Source organism: Primulina tabacum, chromosome 15 (assembly GCF_025594145.1).
Source record: "Primulina tabacum isolate GXHZ01 chromosome 15, ASM2559414v2, whole genome shotgun sequence".
In the NCBI taxonomy this organism is placed as follows: domain Eukaryota; kingdom Viridiplantae; phylum Streptophyta; class Magnoliopsida; order Lamiales; family Gesneriaceae; genus Primulina; species Primulina tabacum.
This window is the reverse complement of record NC_134564.1, coordinates 28,617,006-28,634,302: the sequence shown is the minus strand read 5'-3', so window position 1 is coordinate 28,634,302 and position 17,297 is coordinate 28,617,006. Positions and strand designations below refer to the sequence as shown.

Sequence of the window (17,297 nt, the reverse complement as noted above, 5' to 3'; positions counted from 1 at the left end):
CATCAACCGCGGGTGCACTCTTTCTTGGACCGCGGGTGCGGTGACCCTACTGTAAAATTGGCCAACTTTCTGTCCATGCACCGCGGGTGCGGTGCTTCTCTAGGCGCGGGTGCGGTCTCTCTTCAAGCAACATTTCATCTTTGCATTTTAAATATGACCATCTAGGGCATTACATTTCTCCCCCTCTTAGATATTAGTTCGTCCTCGAACGTGAAACCAATTAATCAAAGTATGTAAAAACAGCAGTAAAATCAAAAGTTGAATAAATACTCACATCATGAGAATAACTCAGGATATCTCTGTCTCATATCTGCTTCTGTCTCCCAAGTCGCTTCCTCGGTGCCATGACGACTCCACTGGACTTTCACTAGTGGAATAGTCTTCGTTCTGAGCTGTTTCTCTTTCCGATCAAGAATCTGTATCGGTTGTTCAACATAACTCAACGTCTGATCCAGCTCAGCTTCGTCAGGCTGAATGACATGAGAAATATCTGGCATATATCTACGCAACATCGAGACATGAAAAACGTCATGTATCCCAGATAAAGCAGGAGGAAGAGCTAGTCGACATGCTCGATCGCCAATCTTCTCAAGAATCTCGTATGGACCGATGTATCTAGGAGACAATTTCCCACGCTTGCCAAATCTGACAATGCCTCTGAAGGGAGAAATCTTCAAGAATACTCTGTCCCCTTTTTCAAATACAAGCGGTCTACGTCTGATATTGGCATATTTGGCTTGCCTATCCTGTGCTGTTTTCATTCTCTTCTGGATTATCTTCACCTTCTCAGTCATCTCTCGAATCATATTAGGCCCGAGTTCTGGTACTTCAGATATATCATCCCAGTACAACGGAGATCTGCACTTCTTGCCATACAATGCCTCAAACGGTGCCATCTCTATGCTCGTTTGATAGCTGTTGTTGTACGAGAATTCACACAACGGTAGTGAATCTTGCCAACTAGTGCCAAAGTCTAGCACTACAGCTCTTAGCATATCCTCTAAAGTCTGGATAGTTCGCTCTGACTGTCCGTCTATCTGGGGAATGATAAGCAGTGCTCAGGTGCAATGTCGTACCTAATGCCTGCTGCAGACTGTGCCAAAAATGTGAAGTGAATCGTGGATCACGATCTGAGACGATAGAATTCGGCACACCATGTAATCTGACTACCTCTCAGGCATATATCTCAGCCATCTGATCATGTCTGTACGTCATTCTGTACGGAATAAAACACGCTGATTTGATTAATCTGTCAATAATGATCCCAAATCGCGTCACAGCCCCGAGATGATCGAGGTAACTTCGTCACGAAATCCATGGAAATGTGATCTCATTTCCATTCTGGAATAGACAAACTCTGAAGTAAACCTCTGGGCTTCTTTCTCTCAGCTTTCACCTGTTGGCAATTTAAACATTTAGACACAAATTCGGCAATGTCGGACTTCATCTGTTTCCACCAGAACTGTGTCTTTAGATCGTTGTACATCTTTCCTGCCATCAGGATGAATACTGAACCGACTACAGTGCGCTTCTGACATAATATGTTGTTTCAATTCTGATACATCTGGCACTACAAGACGGCCATTCACATACAGAACAAAATCATGTACCTGATATTCAGACTGATGTCCTGATCTGACCATCTGAATTGACTTCTGTATATTCTGATATGTTCTTTGAGCTTCTTTGATTTTCATGATCAAATCTGGCTCAACTTGAATCGTGGCAAGTCTCAATGGTCTACTATCTGTGTCAAATGCTAAACCAGACAAACAACAATCTTCAACTAAATTCAAAACACCTATCGTCGATAAGGATATGGCACAAACCTTTCGACTCAAGGCATCTGCTGCTGCATTTGACTTTCCTGGATAGTACTTGATCTCGCAATCAAAATCTTTCAGTAGATCAAGCCATCTACGCTGCCTCATGTTCAATTCTGACTGAGAAAACAGATACTTCAGGCTTTTATGGTCAGAGTAAATCTCAAATTTCTCACCATAAAGATAATGACGCCAGATCTTCAAGGCAAATACGATAGCCGCCAATTCAAGATCATGAATGGGGTATCGAATCTCGTGTGGCTTCAGCTGTCTAGAGGCATATGCGATCACATGACCTCGCTGCATAAGAACACATCCCAACCCTCTGTGAGATGCATCACAATATACAACGAAATCGCCAGTACCTGAAGGAATCATCAAGACAGGTGCACTAGTCAGCCTCTTCTTCAACTCTAGGAAGCTGGATTCACAATCTTCAGACCACACAAACGGCGCATTTTTCTGTGTCAACTGGGTAATCAGCTTCGCAATACTGGAGAAATCTTTGATGAATCGTCTATAGTACCCTGCTAGACCCATGAAACTGCGTATCTCAGGCACCGAAGTCGGTCTCGGCCAACTGATCACAGCTTCCACTTTACTCAGATCCACAGAAATACCATCTCCAGATATGATATGACCCAAGAAGACAACCTGTCTCAGCCAAAACTCACACTTTGACAGTTTCGCATATAATCTTTCATTTCTTAGTGTTTGCAACACAATTCTCAAATGATTGGCATGCTCATTCAGATTCTTAGAGTACACCAAAATATCATCAATAAAAACAATCACAAACTCATCTAAATATCTCTGAAAGACGCGGTTCATCAGTCCCATAAACACCGCTGGAGCATTCGTTAAACCAAAAGGCATGACAATAAATTCGTAGTGTCCATACCTGGTTCGGAATGCTGTCTTCGGTATATCAACATCTCGAACTCTGAGTTGATGATACCCAGACCTCAAATCAATCTTAGAATAGATAGAAGATCCCTGCAACTGATCAAATAAGTCGTCGATACGAGGCAAAGGATATTTGTTCTTTATCGTTGCCTTGTTCAGTTGCCTGTAATCTATACACAATCTCATAGAACCGTCTTTCTTTCGCACAAATAGCACTGGTGCGCCCCAAGGAGATACACTGGGTCTGATATATCCCTTGGCTAGAAGATCTTCTAGTTGTGCTTTCAATTCTTCAATTCTATTGGCGCCATCCTATATGGGGCTCTCGAAATAGGAACGGTACTTGGAATAAGATCAATGCTAAAATCCACCTCTCGAGCTGGAGGTAACCCTGGAATCTCGTCAGGAAATACATCTGCAAACTCCCGTACTACTGGCAAATCTGCCAATGCCGGGCTCGATTTCAGTAAATCTACTGAATAAATAAGGAACCTTTCTGCTCCTTGTTGCAACAATCTACTCATAGTCAGAGCATATACTAAGGGAATCCGAGATCTGGAACCCTTCCCATAGAATTTCCACTCCTCTGCCATTTCAGGTCTGAATTTGACGATCTTGTGGAAACAATCTACGGTAGCTCTGTACTTGGTCAACGTGTCAATCCCGACAATACAATCAAAATCAGATAAACCAAGTACAACACAGTCTAAATCAATCTCATGCCCTTCAAACTGTAGTAAGCAATGTCTAACTGAAGTCACAGATATCAGACCACTTCCCAACGGAGAAGAAATAGACACTACAGTAGACAATGACTCTACAGGCAATGCATGTGTCAATGCAAAACGTTCTGATATGAATGTATGTGATGCACCTGTATCTATCAATACATATGCAGGATAACCGCAAAGAAAACAGTTACCTGCAATCACATCGTCTAGCGCATCATGTGCTTGCTCTTCCGTCAATGCAAACACCTGAGCTTGTTGTCTGGGAGGTTGGCTCACTGTCTGGCCACTTCTGGCTCTAGGTTGGGACTGTGTAGGCGTGGGCTGGAAGGAATGGACAGACGAGGCTTGTCTCTCAGGCTGAGTCACTGATGCTGATGACCCTGCACTCTGAAATCTCTGGGCACCTCTCTGGGGACAGACTCTGGCGAAATGTCCCTGTTGCTTACATATGTTACATCGGCCCATCACTCCCCTGACACTGCTCTGTGGCATGTCGGCCTCCACAAGTAGTACAATATATACCTGTCACATCTGTACTCTGGCCAGGACCTCTCTGTCTTGACCCACTGGAGCTCGACGAACTGCTCCCTGATCTCTTAAACTACTTACCCTTAATTTTCAAAGAATCCTTCTTGCCACTACTACTGCTTCCACTATCAAATCGAGGAGGAGGTGGTGGAAACTGGACGGCGAGCGGTGGCGATCTCTGACCTTGAACACTATAGGAAGCTCCTCGCTGCCTAATCAAGCTAGCCTCTGCTCCCTTCTCTCGATTCAACGCCTCAGAAAAAGTGTTGGGTCGCCCCGTATTCACTAGGGTGAAGATATCCGGATTCAAACCATTTATGAACTGATCGGCAACTACCTCATCATTCCCTGCTACATGAGGTGCAAATCGAAGCAAGGACGAGAATTTGGCAACATACTCCTCTATGTTCCATTGCCCCTGTCTCAAGTTGGCGAACTCTGCCCCTTTGTCTTTTCGGTATGACACTGGAAAGAAACGTTGATAAAATTCATCTTTAAAGACTTTCCAAGTAATATCAATACCTCGATGTTCTAAGGCTCGCTTCGCCGTTAGCCACCAACTCTTGGCCACTTCTTGCAATTGATGCCCAATCAGCTTCACTCTCTGTTCGTCTGTATAGGCAAGAGATTCAAACAACATCTCTATATCGTCTAGCCAGCTCTCACAATCCACTGCATTTTCTGTGCCCTTCAAAGTCGGAGGATGGAATGATTGAAATCTCTTCAACAAAGTCTCCATCGGTGTCGCAGTCACGTCCATCTGAGTACCCGACGTACTACCCTGTTCTGGTACTTGACCTGCAGCTGGTTGTGGTATTCTTCTAGGCGGCATATCTGATTATCAAACAGATTAGGATACAATCTATACAATCTGTCTCAGCCCTCCTCTGATCATATACCTTTGATCAAGAATCGGTTCTGATTCAGTCTTTACAAGTATATGTTGTAAATCAACTCAGATACAATACAACATATAACAGGGAAAGCATTAAATCATGCTAGCACATCAAAAGCAAGGAAGAAGACTCGATCTACCCCGCTCATTCTATTCTATCTCAGTCTACAGAACCTACGGCTCTGATACCACCTGTTGTGGGGACCCGGGCTCTAAGTCAATTCTTTTCGGGATTAATTGGACCTTTATTCAAAATGTGAGTCAAATTTTCGCTTTTTAACATTAATTCAAATATAAATACTAAGCGTAATATCTTTCTTTATTTAATTACAACATATATAATATACATGTCATGTTTTACTACAAACACATCACTAGTGTTTAATACAAACCATAAACTACAAGTAGTACAACATCACTAGTGATCTTCTGCGCCCGTAGTCACCACGCTATCTTGATCTCATCTCTGACGTGACCCCGATCCTGCCCCACCTGTTGTTATGCACACATACAGACATAACAACAGCCGGAAACTCCGGTGAGAACGAATCCCAGTATAAAACATGTAAACATGCTGATACATAATCATAAATCATGAATGAAAACAATAACAATAGGTTCCATAGTCTATGAAACCAATCTATATAAGCATGCAATTCAAATCAAATCATGTCTTGACTCGACTCGACTCTACTCTAGGGATCCCGGTGTGAATAAGACGTCACTGTCTGTCACCTACCCTCCCAATCGGGGTAAATGTACGTCTTATTCCTAGACTTCGGTCATGTCTGTATCGAATGTCTACAATTGGAGGATGTCTGCTCCTATGCGTCGATACACCGAAGGTCTAGAAGTTTGGCAAGTCTGCTAATGACTCTCCTATCTCAAATGCATGAATATAAATCTATAAATGCATAATCATATCAAAAGATTTGAATATAATCTATAAACAAATCATAATCATATCAAAAGACAAGCAACTAATCTAGTATGTGATTTTGTTGGGAAACTCAAATTGAATCTTATTTGAGTTGTGTCTTCCCCAAACAAAACATGCATTATACCTTTCGTCGCACAATATCTGTCGATGTCGAAGTCTCGATGACGAATCTGTCACTATAAAATCTGAAATGGAAATGTTGATACATATTCTATCAATCTCTAATCTCAATCAACACATCTCCAATTCAATACTTGATCTCGGTACAATTTGACGGCATAACGACGTAATTTCTCGATACCGGTCAATCCATCTCTCAACATATATCAATAATTCATAGGTCTCAACTCATAATCATCATCATAAGCATATGATAGTACTCAAAATCTGCACAAGTTAACTCTAAACATGCTGGAAAATCGTAACAATTGCATATGACATCTGATAATCGATCCGTTTACGAATATATAGTCACTAACTTCACAAGAACACATAATCTAGTGTAATTCACAATTTTCCCAACATCAATATTTCAAATCATGCAGGAAATGAATGAAACTTACATCCCCTTAAAGTCTTTGATGAGAGGAGTTCAAAACCGAAATCGGATTAACGTTTGGATGTGAAAATCTTGTACAAACTAGCTTTAAAAGAAGAGAACTTTTCCCTTTCCTTGAACTTTTCTCTTTCTCTCGGTGGTCTCAGCTGTGCTAGGAGAGAAATGAAGACACACACTATATATATCTTGCATGTTGAGGGGCAAGTGTCATATTTTTCAAGTAACACGCATGACCGCGGGTGCGGTAGTTCATGAACCGCGGTTGCGCTCAAGCTTCGACGGTCCATCCATATTTGCATAAACGTCGACCGCGGGTGCGGTCAGTTCTGCACCGCGGGTGCGGTGTTATTTCTGTAAATACTTTCCAACTCTCTGTCCATCAACCGCGGGTGCACTCTTTCTTGGACCGCGGGTGCGGTGACCCTACTGTAAAAGTGGCCAACTTTCTGTCCATGCACCGCGGGTGCGGTGCTTCTCTAGGCGCGGGTGCGGTCTCTCTTCAAGCAACATTTCATCTTTGCATTTTAAATATGACCATCTAGGACATTACATCGAGATAATGAGTAAAAGTTTTCACTCGCCGTATTGATACTTCGACTATCATGTGAGGCCGTTTTTTCTATAAAATTTGTATTCTCATGATCTTCCAACTTTCAAATTAATAATTTTCGAGATTCTCAATATATTAATATTAGATAAAGAGAAACTAAACAACGAATAGACTTACTACGACAGTAAGAAAACAGTACAACTAAACTCCAATGATAGAGATTCATTTTATTATATCATATTTTTATCAATATATTAAAATATTTTTATTAATTTATAATTCTAATATATAATTATCACAAAATAAAATAAATTGAAAAAATAATGTATAAAAAAATAGAAAAATATTATCATTTTAATATATATTTATAAATATTTTTAAAATATATTACATTCGAGTATATAAATTATCAATTAATATATAATTATATTAATTAATAATTCTAATTTGCTTAAAAAATACTTATTTAACATAATATAATTTTTACGTAGATATATACTTATAAAAAAATTAATCAATAAAATAACTTTTAAAATTAAAATATGTATCTAAATTGAATTTAATAATAATAATAATTGTTCAAAACAATTTAGATTAAAAGTAAAGTTGACTTTTTAGCTTAATCATATATTAGTTAAGTTACTTACAATAATTCACATATCTATATCAACATGCCTTGTCATAACAATATATATTGATTAGTTAACTTTTACCTGTCTAGCAAAAAACTTGAAGCTAAAAAAAAGTGCACATGAATATGTCATTACAGAAACAAGGGCATGGAACCACTGCGTGTTGGCGATCAAGGTGAAAGGGGTTTCACAACACCTTTCAAGTCTTCTAGTCCCTAGTTGATAGTTGGGTCGGACTTAGGAACAAGATCTAATACAAGATTTTCCAATCTCCTTCCGTGAGTTTTCCTGGCTCTGCCTGAATCTCCGTCGATTGCACCTCCAGATATCATATGTATCATATCTCGGGTCGAGTCATTGGCTATTTGTTTGACCCGAGGTCCTTGACCGCCTTGCTATTGTGGAGGGTTAGCCCGACCCCCTGATTAGATCGATTTTCCCTAGGTGGTTCCCTCTGATTCGCCCAGGGAGGTCCCCGACCTCTCTTGTTAGCTTGACAATGCCGCTCAGCTTGGGTCAGGAGGTCTTTTATATATAGATCTTTTTGAATGATTATTTGCACCTCTTCTCCCAATCTTGGCAATCGTTAGTGGTGTGGCCACAGACAGTGCCAATTGACATTGATGAAAATCACCAGGGCTGCTGGGAGGTCGGATCTCGCTTTGGAAGCTCCGGTCGGACCTTCAGATCTGGAAGGACAAACATGAACGTTAGAAGGGAGCTGGAAGATTGTTCCAACGTAGCCTCCTGACGCTCAAGTCATATAATAGGAAAATAGAGAGAGTATTATGTGTGTTCAGAATGAGTGAATGAATAAATAAATAAATAATGACCGGAACCTGATATTTATAGGAGAAGAGTCCTGTGTGAGTAGAGTTTTTTGACGATTAAAACTATGATATTTGTAGAGTTCTAAATCTGTTGGACTCTGGATTTTTATAATTTTATATAAGGTTAGCCTAAACCTCTACAAGCTTTATTTATGCTGATTACATAATGCTGTATCTGAGTGGGAGCTCATTGAGGCAAAAAGCTCATCTGACGTGTATTCAGTGAGTCCAAGCTTTCTACGGAGCTCGGCTCAGGAGGTCAGCCGAGACTTTCTCAATCGCTGTGATAATATATGTTGGGAAGTCGGCCAAGACCTTGTGGAGAAGTCGGCTCGAGAGGTCGGCCACGCCTTGTTGATCGACGAGATTGTGGAATTATGGGAGGTCGGTTGGGGTGAGCTCTCGGATGACTTCTCAACAAATCTGGGTAAATGGAGCCCAGGGTGGGTCCCTAGATGACTTGATAGATCCGAGGTGAATGAGGTGACCTTTCGGTAAACCCTAGCCATTAAGATGACCTCCCAGAACTATCTATATATTGGATATAAATTCCCCCGAGCTATTGAAAGTGGACATAGCCTATCTCATGTGGACTGTGGCATCACATACACCATTTAACTCCTCGTCTAAGAGCACCATCCTTGATATTCTCAAAATTGATGCATCACCTCCTCAAGAGAGAATTTAGTGTAAAGATATTCCACCCCACGAGATATATTATCATTGTCATTTTGTCCTTGAGGCGTGTTTTTATTTTCTACCATAGTGTCCACATAAAGAATCAAAAATTTTAAACATTTACAGAGAAATCGAGCGAGTAAAGTTTTTGACCCTGATAAGAGGACATGACGTTCTTAGCTTGTCACTAGAGACGGACGAAAAAATAAACAATACAACCACACAATACATGCACATGAGTACTGATAATAATAATAATAATAATTGTAGATACTACAAAGATACGAGAATACACTCACTTGGAAAACCCAAAGAGAATAGTGTAGAAAGCTGCAATGCTACAGAATGCCCCCTTATTTCAAGTTATTTACCAAACCACCATTCTATATATATATATATTTATTTATTTATTATCTGCGTACCACTCTTCTGCTCCATTTTCACCGGGTTCCTTGATTATTCCCCAAGCAATACGAGCAGATAAATAAAGGATTTCTCTTTTCATTATCCCTGCAAATCGTAATTATCTCTAAATTAGGGCAAACATGGCGAGACCTGATCAGGAAGCTATCGATACTTTCATGAGCATCACCGGCGTTTCGGAGGCCACGGCAATTTTAAAACTCGAGGCACGTTTCTAGTGAAAATTATGTTATTAGTTGTTATTTTTTAGTCGATTGTTGTTTGAATCATTTGTTATTTCTCGGATTTCTGAAAATAAAAGTGATTTTGGATTTATGATGCGATGTTTTAATTTGTTGTGGCACTGCGCAGTGTGTTGGCTGTTAGCAGCTAGGGTTCGTGTTTTATGCAATTGAAAGAAGTTATGGTTTTCATGTGTAGTGTAACTTTAGTTTTTCGTGTTCTTGTAAGATCCTGGTTATGCGATATGGTTGAGATTGCAGTTTAGGAAATCGAATGGTTAAAACTTGTGTTTCTTATTAACCAATTCAGATTTGTGCAAGCTTAAATTATTAGTAATCGATGTTTCTCATTTTGCTAGAAAAATGATTTTGAATATTACTACAGTATTGATTGTTATTATAGTATCGACAGATATGAATTGTTTTGAATGATAGCTTATTGTTCATGCTTTTCTAATTTTATAGGACCTGTGGCGATTTGTAAATACTTGTGTCAATAAGTGAATGAGTGCGTACTTTTGCCACTTTGATTGGCATCATAGCACAGGAGGAATCCATTGTTGAATTGCTACTTGAGCATTCACCGATCAAAAACAATGTGTATTTAGGGGTGTGACAATCTGTATTTTGCGGAGTAGGTGCTCTAACTTTATGATTCATGGTTTCACCTTTTGACATTGATAAGGGGATGAAATTGGAATAAAGCCGGAATCCTGTCCCACTCTGTACTTCTATCTTAAAGTTCTCTTTTTTGTTTTTTTCCCCTCTATTTTCTTAAATGTTCGTGTTAATGTGAGAAAATGCTGCAAATGGGATTTGAAGGCAGATACATTTCAAGAAAGCACGTGCACTTATACGGATGTCTAAGTTGAGCTGCCATTCTTTCTTTTTTTTGTTACCTTATCCAAAGGAGAGGGGCGGATTGGGTTTGGGGAATATTGGTTTCAGAAACAGAGCATTATTAGGAAAGTGGTGGTGGAGAGGCACAAAGGAAAAAGATACATTGTGGAAGAAGGTTGTAAAGAGCATATATGGTCTTCAGGATAATGGGTGGGTTTTGGGTTTAGCCAGCAGGAATGCAACTTTTAGAAGCCCTTGGAAATTTATTTCACGTTCTTTCCCGGCAATTCATCTTTTGTGTGGTTCGGTCTTGAGAGGGGGTAATTTTATTCGGTTTTGGGAGGATGTGTGGGTTGGGGAGGGTCCCTCTTTCGTCTTTCGGTTTCCTTCCTTGTTTAGGATTTGTACTCAGACTAATAAACCCATTCGTAGCTTTCTAGAGATTGTCAATGTTGGGGTCACGGTTACTTACCGATGGGATGTGCGTTTTAGGCGAAATCTTAATGATGTAGAGCTAGGGGAATTCGCTTCTCTTGTGGCTATTTTAGATACAGTAAGGTTACAGGTGGGTTCAGAGGATTTCAGGGTTTGGTAGGGGATTCCTCGGGATTATTCTTAGTCAGATCTTTTTACGAGTCTTTCTTTCCGATTCATATTTTTCCTTCTTTCGCTTGTCACGACCATATTTGGAAAGTACCTATCCCCCAGAAGATTCAGATATTCTCGTGGATGGTGGCTTTGGGAAAGATTCCTACTTTTGATTCGGTGCAAAGCAGATGGCCTACTTGTGCGTTGAGTCCGACCTGGTGTACATTGTGTCACGACCACGACGAGACTCAGGAACATTTGTTGCTGCATTGCTCTTTTTCAAGAGAATTATGGTCTATGGTCATCAAAGAACTTGGATGGTATTGGGTGTTTCCTCAAAGGGCACGAGATATGTTCATTATTGAGCCTGGTATTTTATCGGGGTCAAAAGTTGGGAGATTCTGGTACGTGATCGTTCACTTCACGTTTTGGACGATATGGCTTGAAAGAAATAGCAGAATTTTCAATGACAAGGCTTCACACATCAATGAAGTTTGGGAGATCATCAAATTTAGAGTGGCGGGAACGACAACAAAGATCAAAGAATTCAATCATTTGTCGATTTCAGACGTTGTTAGGGATTTGAAGTTTTTAATGTCTTGACTACAATGTAGTAGTTTATCCTAATTTGCGGATTACTCATCCGCTACTTTTGTAACACGAATTTTTATTATATATAAGTTAAGTTTCCTATCAAAAAAATATATATATATGCTGTAGTGTCAAACTGTCAATACTACTTCACTTGTGTCAGAAATCATTGATATATTTTTTATATTTTGAATATTTTTTGTGGGAAGAGAAAAAGAAGTGTTTCCATACTTGCAAGTGGATCTGTTCATCTTGACAGTTGAAGCCCGCAATATATGCACCTAGGCCTGAGGTGCAGTGAGGCACTTTCTTTACGCCTAAAGGCACGCCACGGCGCAATCCACCCTGTTATCTAATCTAAGTATTAAAATATTAATGCTCAACCATCATCTCTTTGATTACACGATCAGCCGATATTGCACCTTGAGCCTAGGCTCCATAGCACGTGCAATGTATGCTTATATAACTATATTTTTTTATCATGTGATACTTTTGAGACGTTTCTTGTGAACAATGAACCCATAGAAAAGGAGATTGCTTTCAGATAATAGTTAATGTTTCCCACCAAAAATTTGTTCTTTTTTAAATGAAGATGGAAATTATTGTAAATTGTCACTAATTCTTTATGCTTACTTGTTGTTTTACTCTTTGAAGAAGCATCCACAATCTTAATGCAAGTTACCGTTGCTATCTTTTAGGACTCTGTAAGTTGACAATATATTTCTGGTGTTTTAGTTTGATTAATTAAGAAGTAATTTTGTAGCATCTGATGTTTGTGGATTACTCATCCACTGTAATTGTAACAATCTTTATTAATAAAATAATAAATAGTTTCTGATAAAAAAAAAAAATTAAGAAGTAATTTGTGTTTGCCTGTAGCTCGATAATCATGTTTATCAGAAATGAAGGATTTTTCTTGTGTTTCTATTGTGTGTATGTTATAATTTGTCATGGGTAAATGATCAACCATTTTGCTAAAGGTCTCTCATGGAACGTGTTCATGAACTTATATTATTTTGAACTACCTGTTGTATTGATTGATTAGAATAATTTTATGTCATTTGTTGAGCAGGAGCATCGTGGAAACCTTAATGAAGCTGTTAATGCACATTTCACTGAAGGGGATAGAAACATGTTAGTATTTTGACGTCTTATTAAATCTCCCACTCTTTGTTATTTTGCAGATTATTGTTTTTATACTTCGCATTTTGTAAGTGATCTGTTTTCTGTACGCTCAGAACTCAAGAGGTACCATTTTCTGCTCCATCGGATGATGTTATGGACATAGATGATTCAACACCTGTTGAAACCCGCAGACCATCTTCTTTGCTATTCCCTTCAGCAAGAGATTTGAATCCTTTCTCTCTCCTGGATCCTAACTATTCCAGAAGTGCTTTTCTCGACATCGTGTCTCGGTCACCTTTTGTCTCACATCCAAGGAATGTGAGGGAGATTCCAATTGAGGTGAAGGATGGAGATGGCGCATCAATGCATCCTCACAATGCTCCTACCATCGAAGAAGTCACTGATACAGAGCACGATTTGGGCATAGAAACACATGGGACCATTATATTAGACGATGAAGATGATGAGAAGGATGTGAATACACCATCTATTGGTGCTTCTAGGTATGGGAAGCACATTACTTCTGTGAATGTTGGACAAAGTGCTCCTACTGTCATGGATGTGCCCAACTATAGCAATGATATAGAAGAAGAAATGATACGAGCTGCAATTGAAGCTTCAAAGCAGGATGCTAAGCTATCAAATCAACAGCACGACGAGCATTTTGTATGTGATATTTTGACTTTATGTGCATTATCCTTTAACTTTGTGATGGTTTATTTTTCCTGTATATCCTTTTCATATTGGTACAGGATCTCACGGAATCTGACACTCGATCTAGGCAATCATTCCAGGAAGATACCGAGCTTGAACATGCGGTTTCTCTGTCATTGCAGGTATGCTCTCTTTGTTTTGGGTGTCTGCACGCACAATTTAAAATAATGGCGATTAATCCAATTAACATTAGGTGAAAATGCAGACTGCCGAACAAGAAAAGGCACTAAGGGAACTAGAAGAAAATGCTGGAGCTTCAGAAGTAAGAGATGAGAAACATCCTGGCATGGAGGAACTTGGAGAGGCAACATCCTCAAATGCAAGGTAATTTTTCTGCCTTATTTCCTTGATTGACTTTTTTTCATAGGTTTGTTGTGCTGAAGGTAAATTCCCTTCAACTAGTGAAGAACATGTACAAACAATAAACTACAGGTGGCATTCTCATGAGAATTAGGATACAATGCACCAGGGCATGGAATATAACATTGTAGACCGCTGTTATATGTCAACTATATGTTCAAAAACTTTGGCCGACAGTGGTTGTGGCTTAAGATATCAACTGAAAGAGATTGGTGAGGTATTAAGTTGTGATTACTAACTAAGAGAGAAATCAACTGTTAATGAAAATCAATGAAGCACATGAGAAGTGGGTAGAAGTTACACTAGAAATGATTGATAGCAATATCAGAGAGACAGATTTTGGTTTCCTCTCTCAATGAGCAGTTTGCATTTTCTCTCTTTATCGTTAATTGATATTCAAAGCTGCTCACGTCATGAGGCGTAATCTATTATATGGGTTTTTGTATCATGTACTTGATCTGAAACAGTACTCTCATTAAAAACGTAGAACTATATGTGTCCCTACTTTTAAAATATACCCATGCAAATTTATGGCTGTAAGTTACACCAACATTTTATCTGTAGGAAATCCCAGTTGGAGGTTGGAGGCTCATCCATCCAAGTGGATGCTGAAGATGTAGAAAATCAGCCGCTGGTTAGGCGAAGGAGGAGACGTGTATCTTCTGTTCCTGTTGAGACAAACAAAGATATTGAGAAAGCTGCGGCTAGCCCACCTTCAAGTCCTCAGGAGCACAATAATGTTAATCGTTCTCAGCACAATGGAGATGACTTTGCTGCTGATGTGGTAAGTTTTATTTTTTGTTGTTTTCATGGACTTGCCATTGTCCAATCATCTGGAAAATATGATGATTGTTTTATTTGTTTGATAATTTGAAAGTGGGGTGGCATCTCATCTGAAGAACACGATGAAGCGGTTATGCTTGAAGCTGCAATGTTTGGTGGCATTCCTGAAGGAAGTGGATATCATTTCCCTTATGCTCCTCAGCTCAGTCAGAATGGTTTTGATACAGCCGTGGGGCCTTACTCGATGCATGTACCTCGTCCTCCATCGCCTTCTCTTACTGCTCAGAGATTGTTACGAGAACAACAGGTTTGCATCATTAGCTTGTACTGATTTCTAGGTTCAAAACGTTTCCTTTATGGTAAATTTGGATGTTTTTATTGCAGGATGATGAATATTTTGCTTCATTAGAAGCTGACAGGGAGAAAGAGTTGAAGGCCAAGGAAGAAGCTGAAGCTGCTCTTGCCGAAGAGAAACGCAAGGAGGACAATTTGCGCAGTAAGCTGCTAGAGGAACAGGTATCTTGTTATGAAGATTATGGACTATGATGACAGTTGAAGCACTTTTCAGAACACCTATGCACGATTTCTTTTTGTGGAGTTGTCTTCATTATATAGATTCATGTAGGATAAATATCTGAGATAATATTTTCTTAATAGTTGACCATGGCTCGGGTGGATATATTCATGTGTTCATCCTTGGTAGTATGTCGATTTGATTGTGGATGAAATAAACTTCAAGAAAATCTGAGGTACAATTAAGCCCTGTTGGCTTAATAAGTTTGAATTTGGTTCTAGGATGTTGAGAAACCATATATCATGTTGCAAAGGGTGATTTTCTATTGCTTTGGTTTGTGAACTGACCTTTCATTTATTTCTTCAAAACATTGTGCACAACTTTCAAGGATCTTTGGAAAAAATGTTTTGCATGATCTTAAAAGAATCAAGTCACGGATTAATTAGGGGTATCTAAACAGATTATGTTCTGTTGTTTAGGAAATTGCGAGACAATTAGCAGCAAAAGAAGCTTCCCTTCCTCAGGAACCAGCACCAGATGATGAAAATGCTGTCACACTGCTTGTGCGAATGCCGGATGGAAGTAGAAGAGGTCGACGATTTCTTAAGTCAGACAAGCTACAGGTAAATATTTGGTGGACGGGGAATCATCCATGTGTAGAATACATGTTTATGTTTCGCTGGATGGGGATTATATTCAATATGGTTTAATTTAATCGTCACGAGCTGACTCAGATTTCTCAACTCTTTTCAGTATCTTTTTGACTTCATTGATGTCTCCAGAGGGATCAAACTTGGCAGTTACAGACTCGTAATACCTCCATCTAATCTATTTGTTTTACTTACCCAGATTTGTTTATTTTGAGTTAAATCTTTCCTGTCTTTCTGGCTATTGTTGTTAATGTACAAAATAGTTAAATACATACACTATTACATTCAATCAGTGGCAAGATCATAACCTAATCATATATTATCAAGTCACAAGTTTCTAGATTGGTGGGCGAAGTTCATCGTCATCATGCAAATCTCTTATTCTGCTGTCACAGATTTTTTATTTACTGTTTTACGTGAGTACTATTAACACATTCAACAAAAGAGCCCTAGAATACCTTTTCATATGGCAAATGTATATTTGCCAAAAATAATCTTCAACCGGAAAGATTGAAGGGTGTGAAAATGATAAATTTGTTAGTGCACCTCCAGATTATGACCCATGCAAATATCCTTATTCTACAACTGTTGTGTATATATATATATACATAGGAGTGTTCTCTTGATTACACAATATGATATAAGGTGCTGGTTCTGATCATTTGGGTATTATTTTGTTTCAGGTGAGACCATATCCTCGACGTGCTTTTAGCGATGTTGAAAGTACCTTAACTCTCAGTGAGTTGGGTTTGACCAGCAAACAAGAGGCTCTGTTCCTGGAGTTGATATGACCTGCACTTGTTTCATATAGTTTCTAAGAATGTTCATCATAGACCTTCACAGGTTTGTTGCTTTTGGTAAACCATGGCAATGTCGATACAATTGTCTCTTGAGCATAACCTTGTATACATTAATACCTTTGATACTCCAAAGTCAATCGACATATTGAATTGTGCTTGAACATGTTCTAGCTGTGCTTGTATGCGTATTTGTCTATGCTTGGTCGGGTTATGTACAGTGTTCTAAATGGCGGTGAGCAGGCGGGCGAAGTGGGCAATCAAGATTTTTAAGTTGTAGTCAACAATTTTAAAAGCCTAGTCAACAATTTTAAAAACTTAGTTGACAATTTTAAAAACCTAGTCAAAGTCAACTAATTTTAAATATCAAATCCTTAACTTAGTTGACAATTTTAAAAACCTAGTCAAAATCAACTAATTTTAAATATCAAATCCTTAACTCACTTCACTTTCTTTATTTTATTTTTGGTTTTCACTCTCAAGTCTCAACCACCACACACAATCTGTCATCCGCCGCATTTTATTAATTGCACATTATCTAGATTATATTATATTTTGTGTTTAAACATTATTTAATTGCACATTTTACATAAAAAAAATGATGACTATTTGTGATTAT

General features: G+C 38.9%; 1 protein-coding gene across 2 annotated transcripts; it reads left to right on the top strand.

Moving 5' to 3' along the window:
- The first annotated feature begins 9,499 nt into the window (after positions 1–9,499).
- On the top strand, positions 9,500–16,844 carry LOC142526631 (plant UBX domain-containing protein 8-like). Of its 2 annotated transcripts, none has more exons than XM_075631150.1 (11): positions 9,500–9,701; positions 12,808–12,869; positions 12,974–13,526; positions 13,613–13,696; positions 13,780–13,898; positions 14,499–14,718; positions 14,812–15,024; positions 15,102–15,233; positions 15,711–15,854; positions 15,985–16,041; positions 16,565–16,844. In XM_075631150.1, the coding sequence occupies exons 1-11, from the start codon at positions 9,618–9,620 to the stop codon at positions 16,670–16,672; spliced, it is 1,776 nt and encodes a 591-aa protein (XP_075487265.1). In that variant the 5' UTR covers positions 9,500–9,617; the 3' UTR covers positions 16,673–16,844. The 2 variants fall into 2 exon arrangements, with proteins under 2 accessions (XP_075487265.1, XP_075487264.1); XM_075631149.1 differs by having other exon boundaries at positions 13,768–13,898.
- Positions 16,845–17,297: the final 453 nt, after the last annotated feature.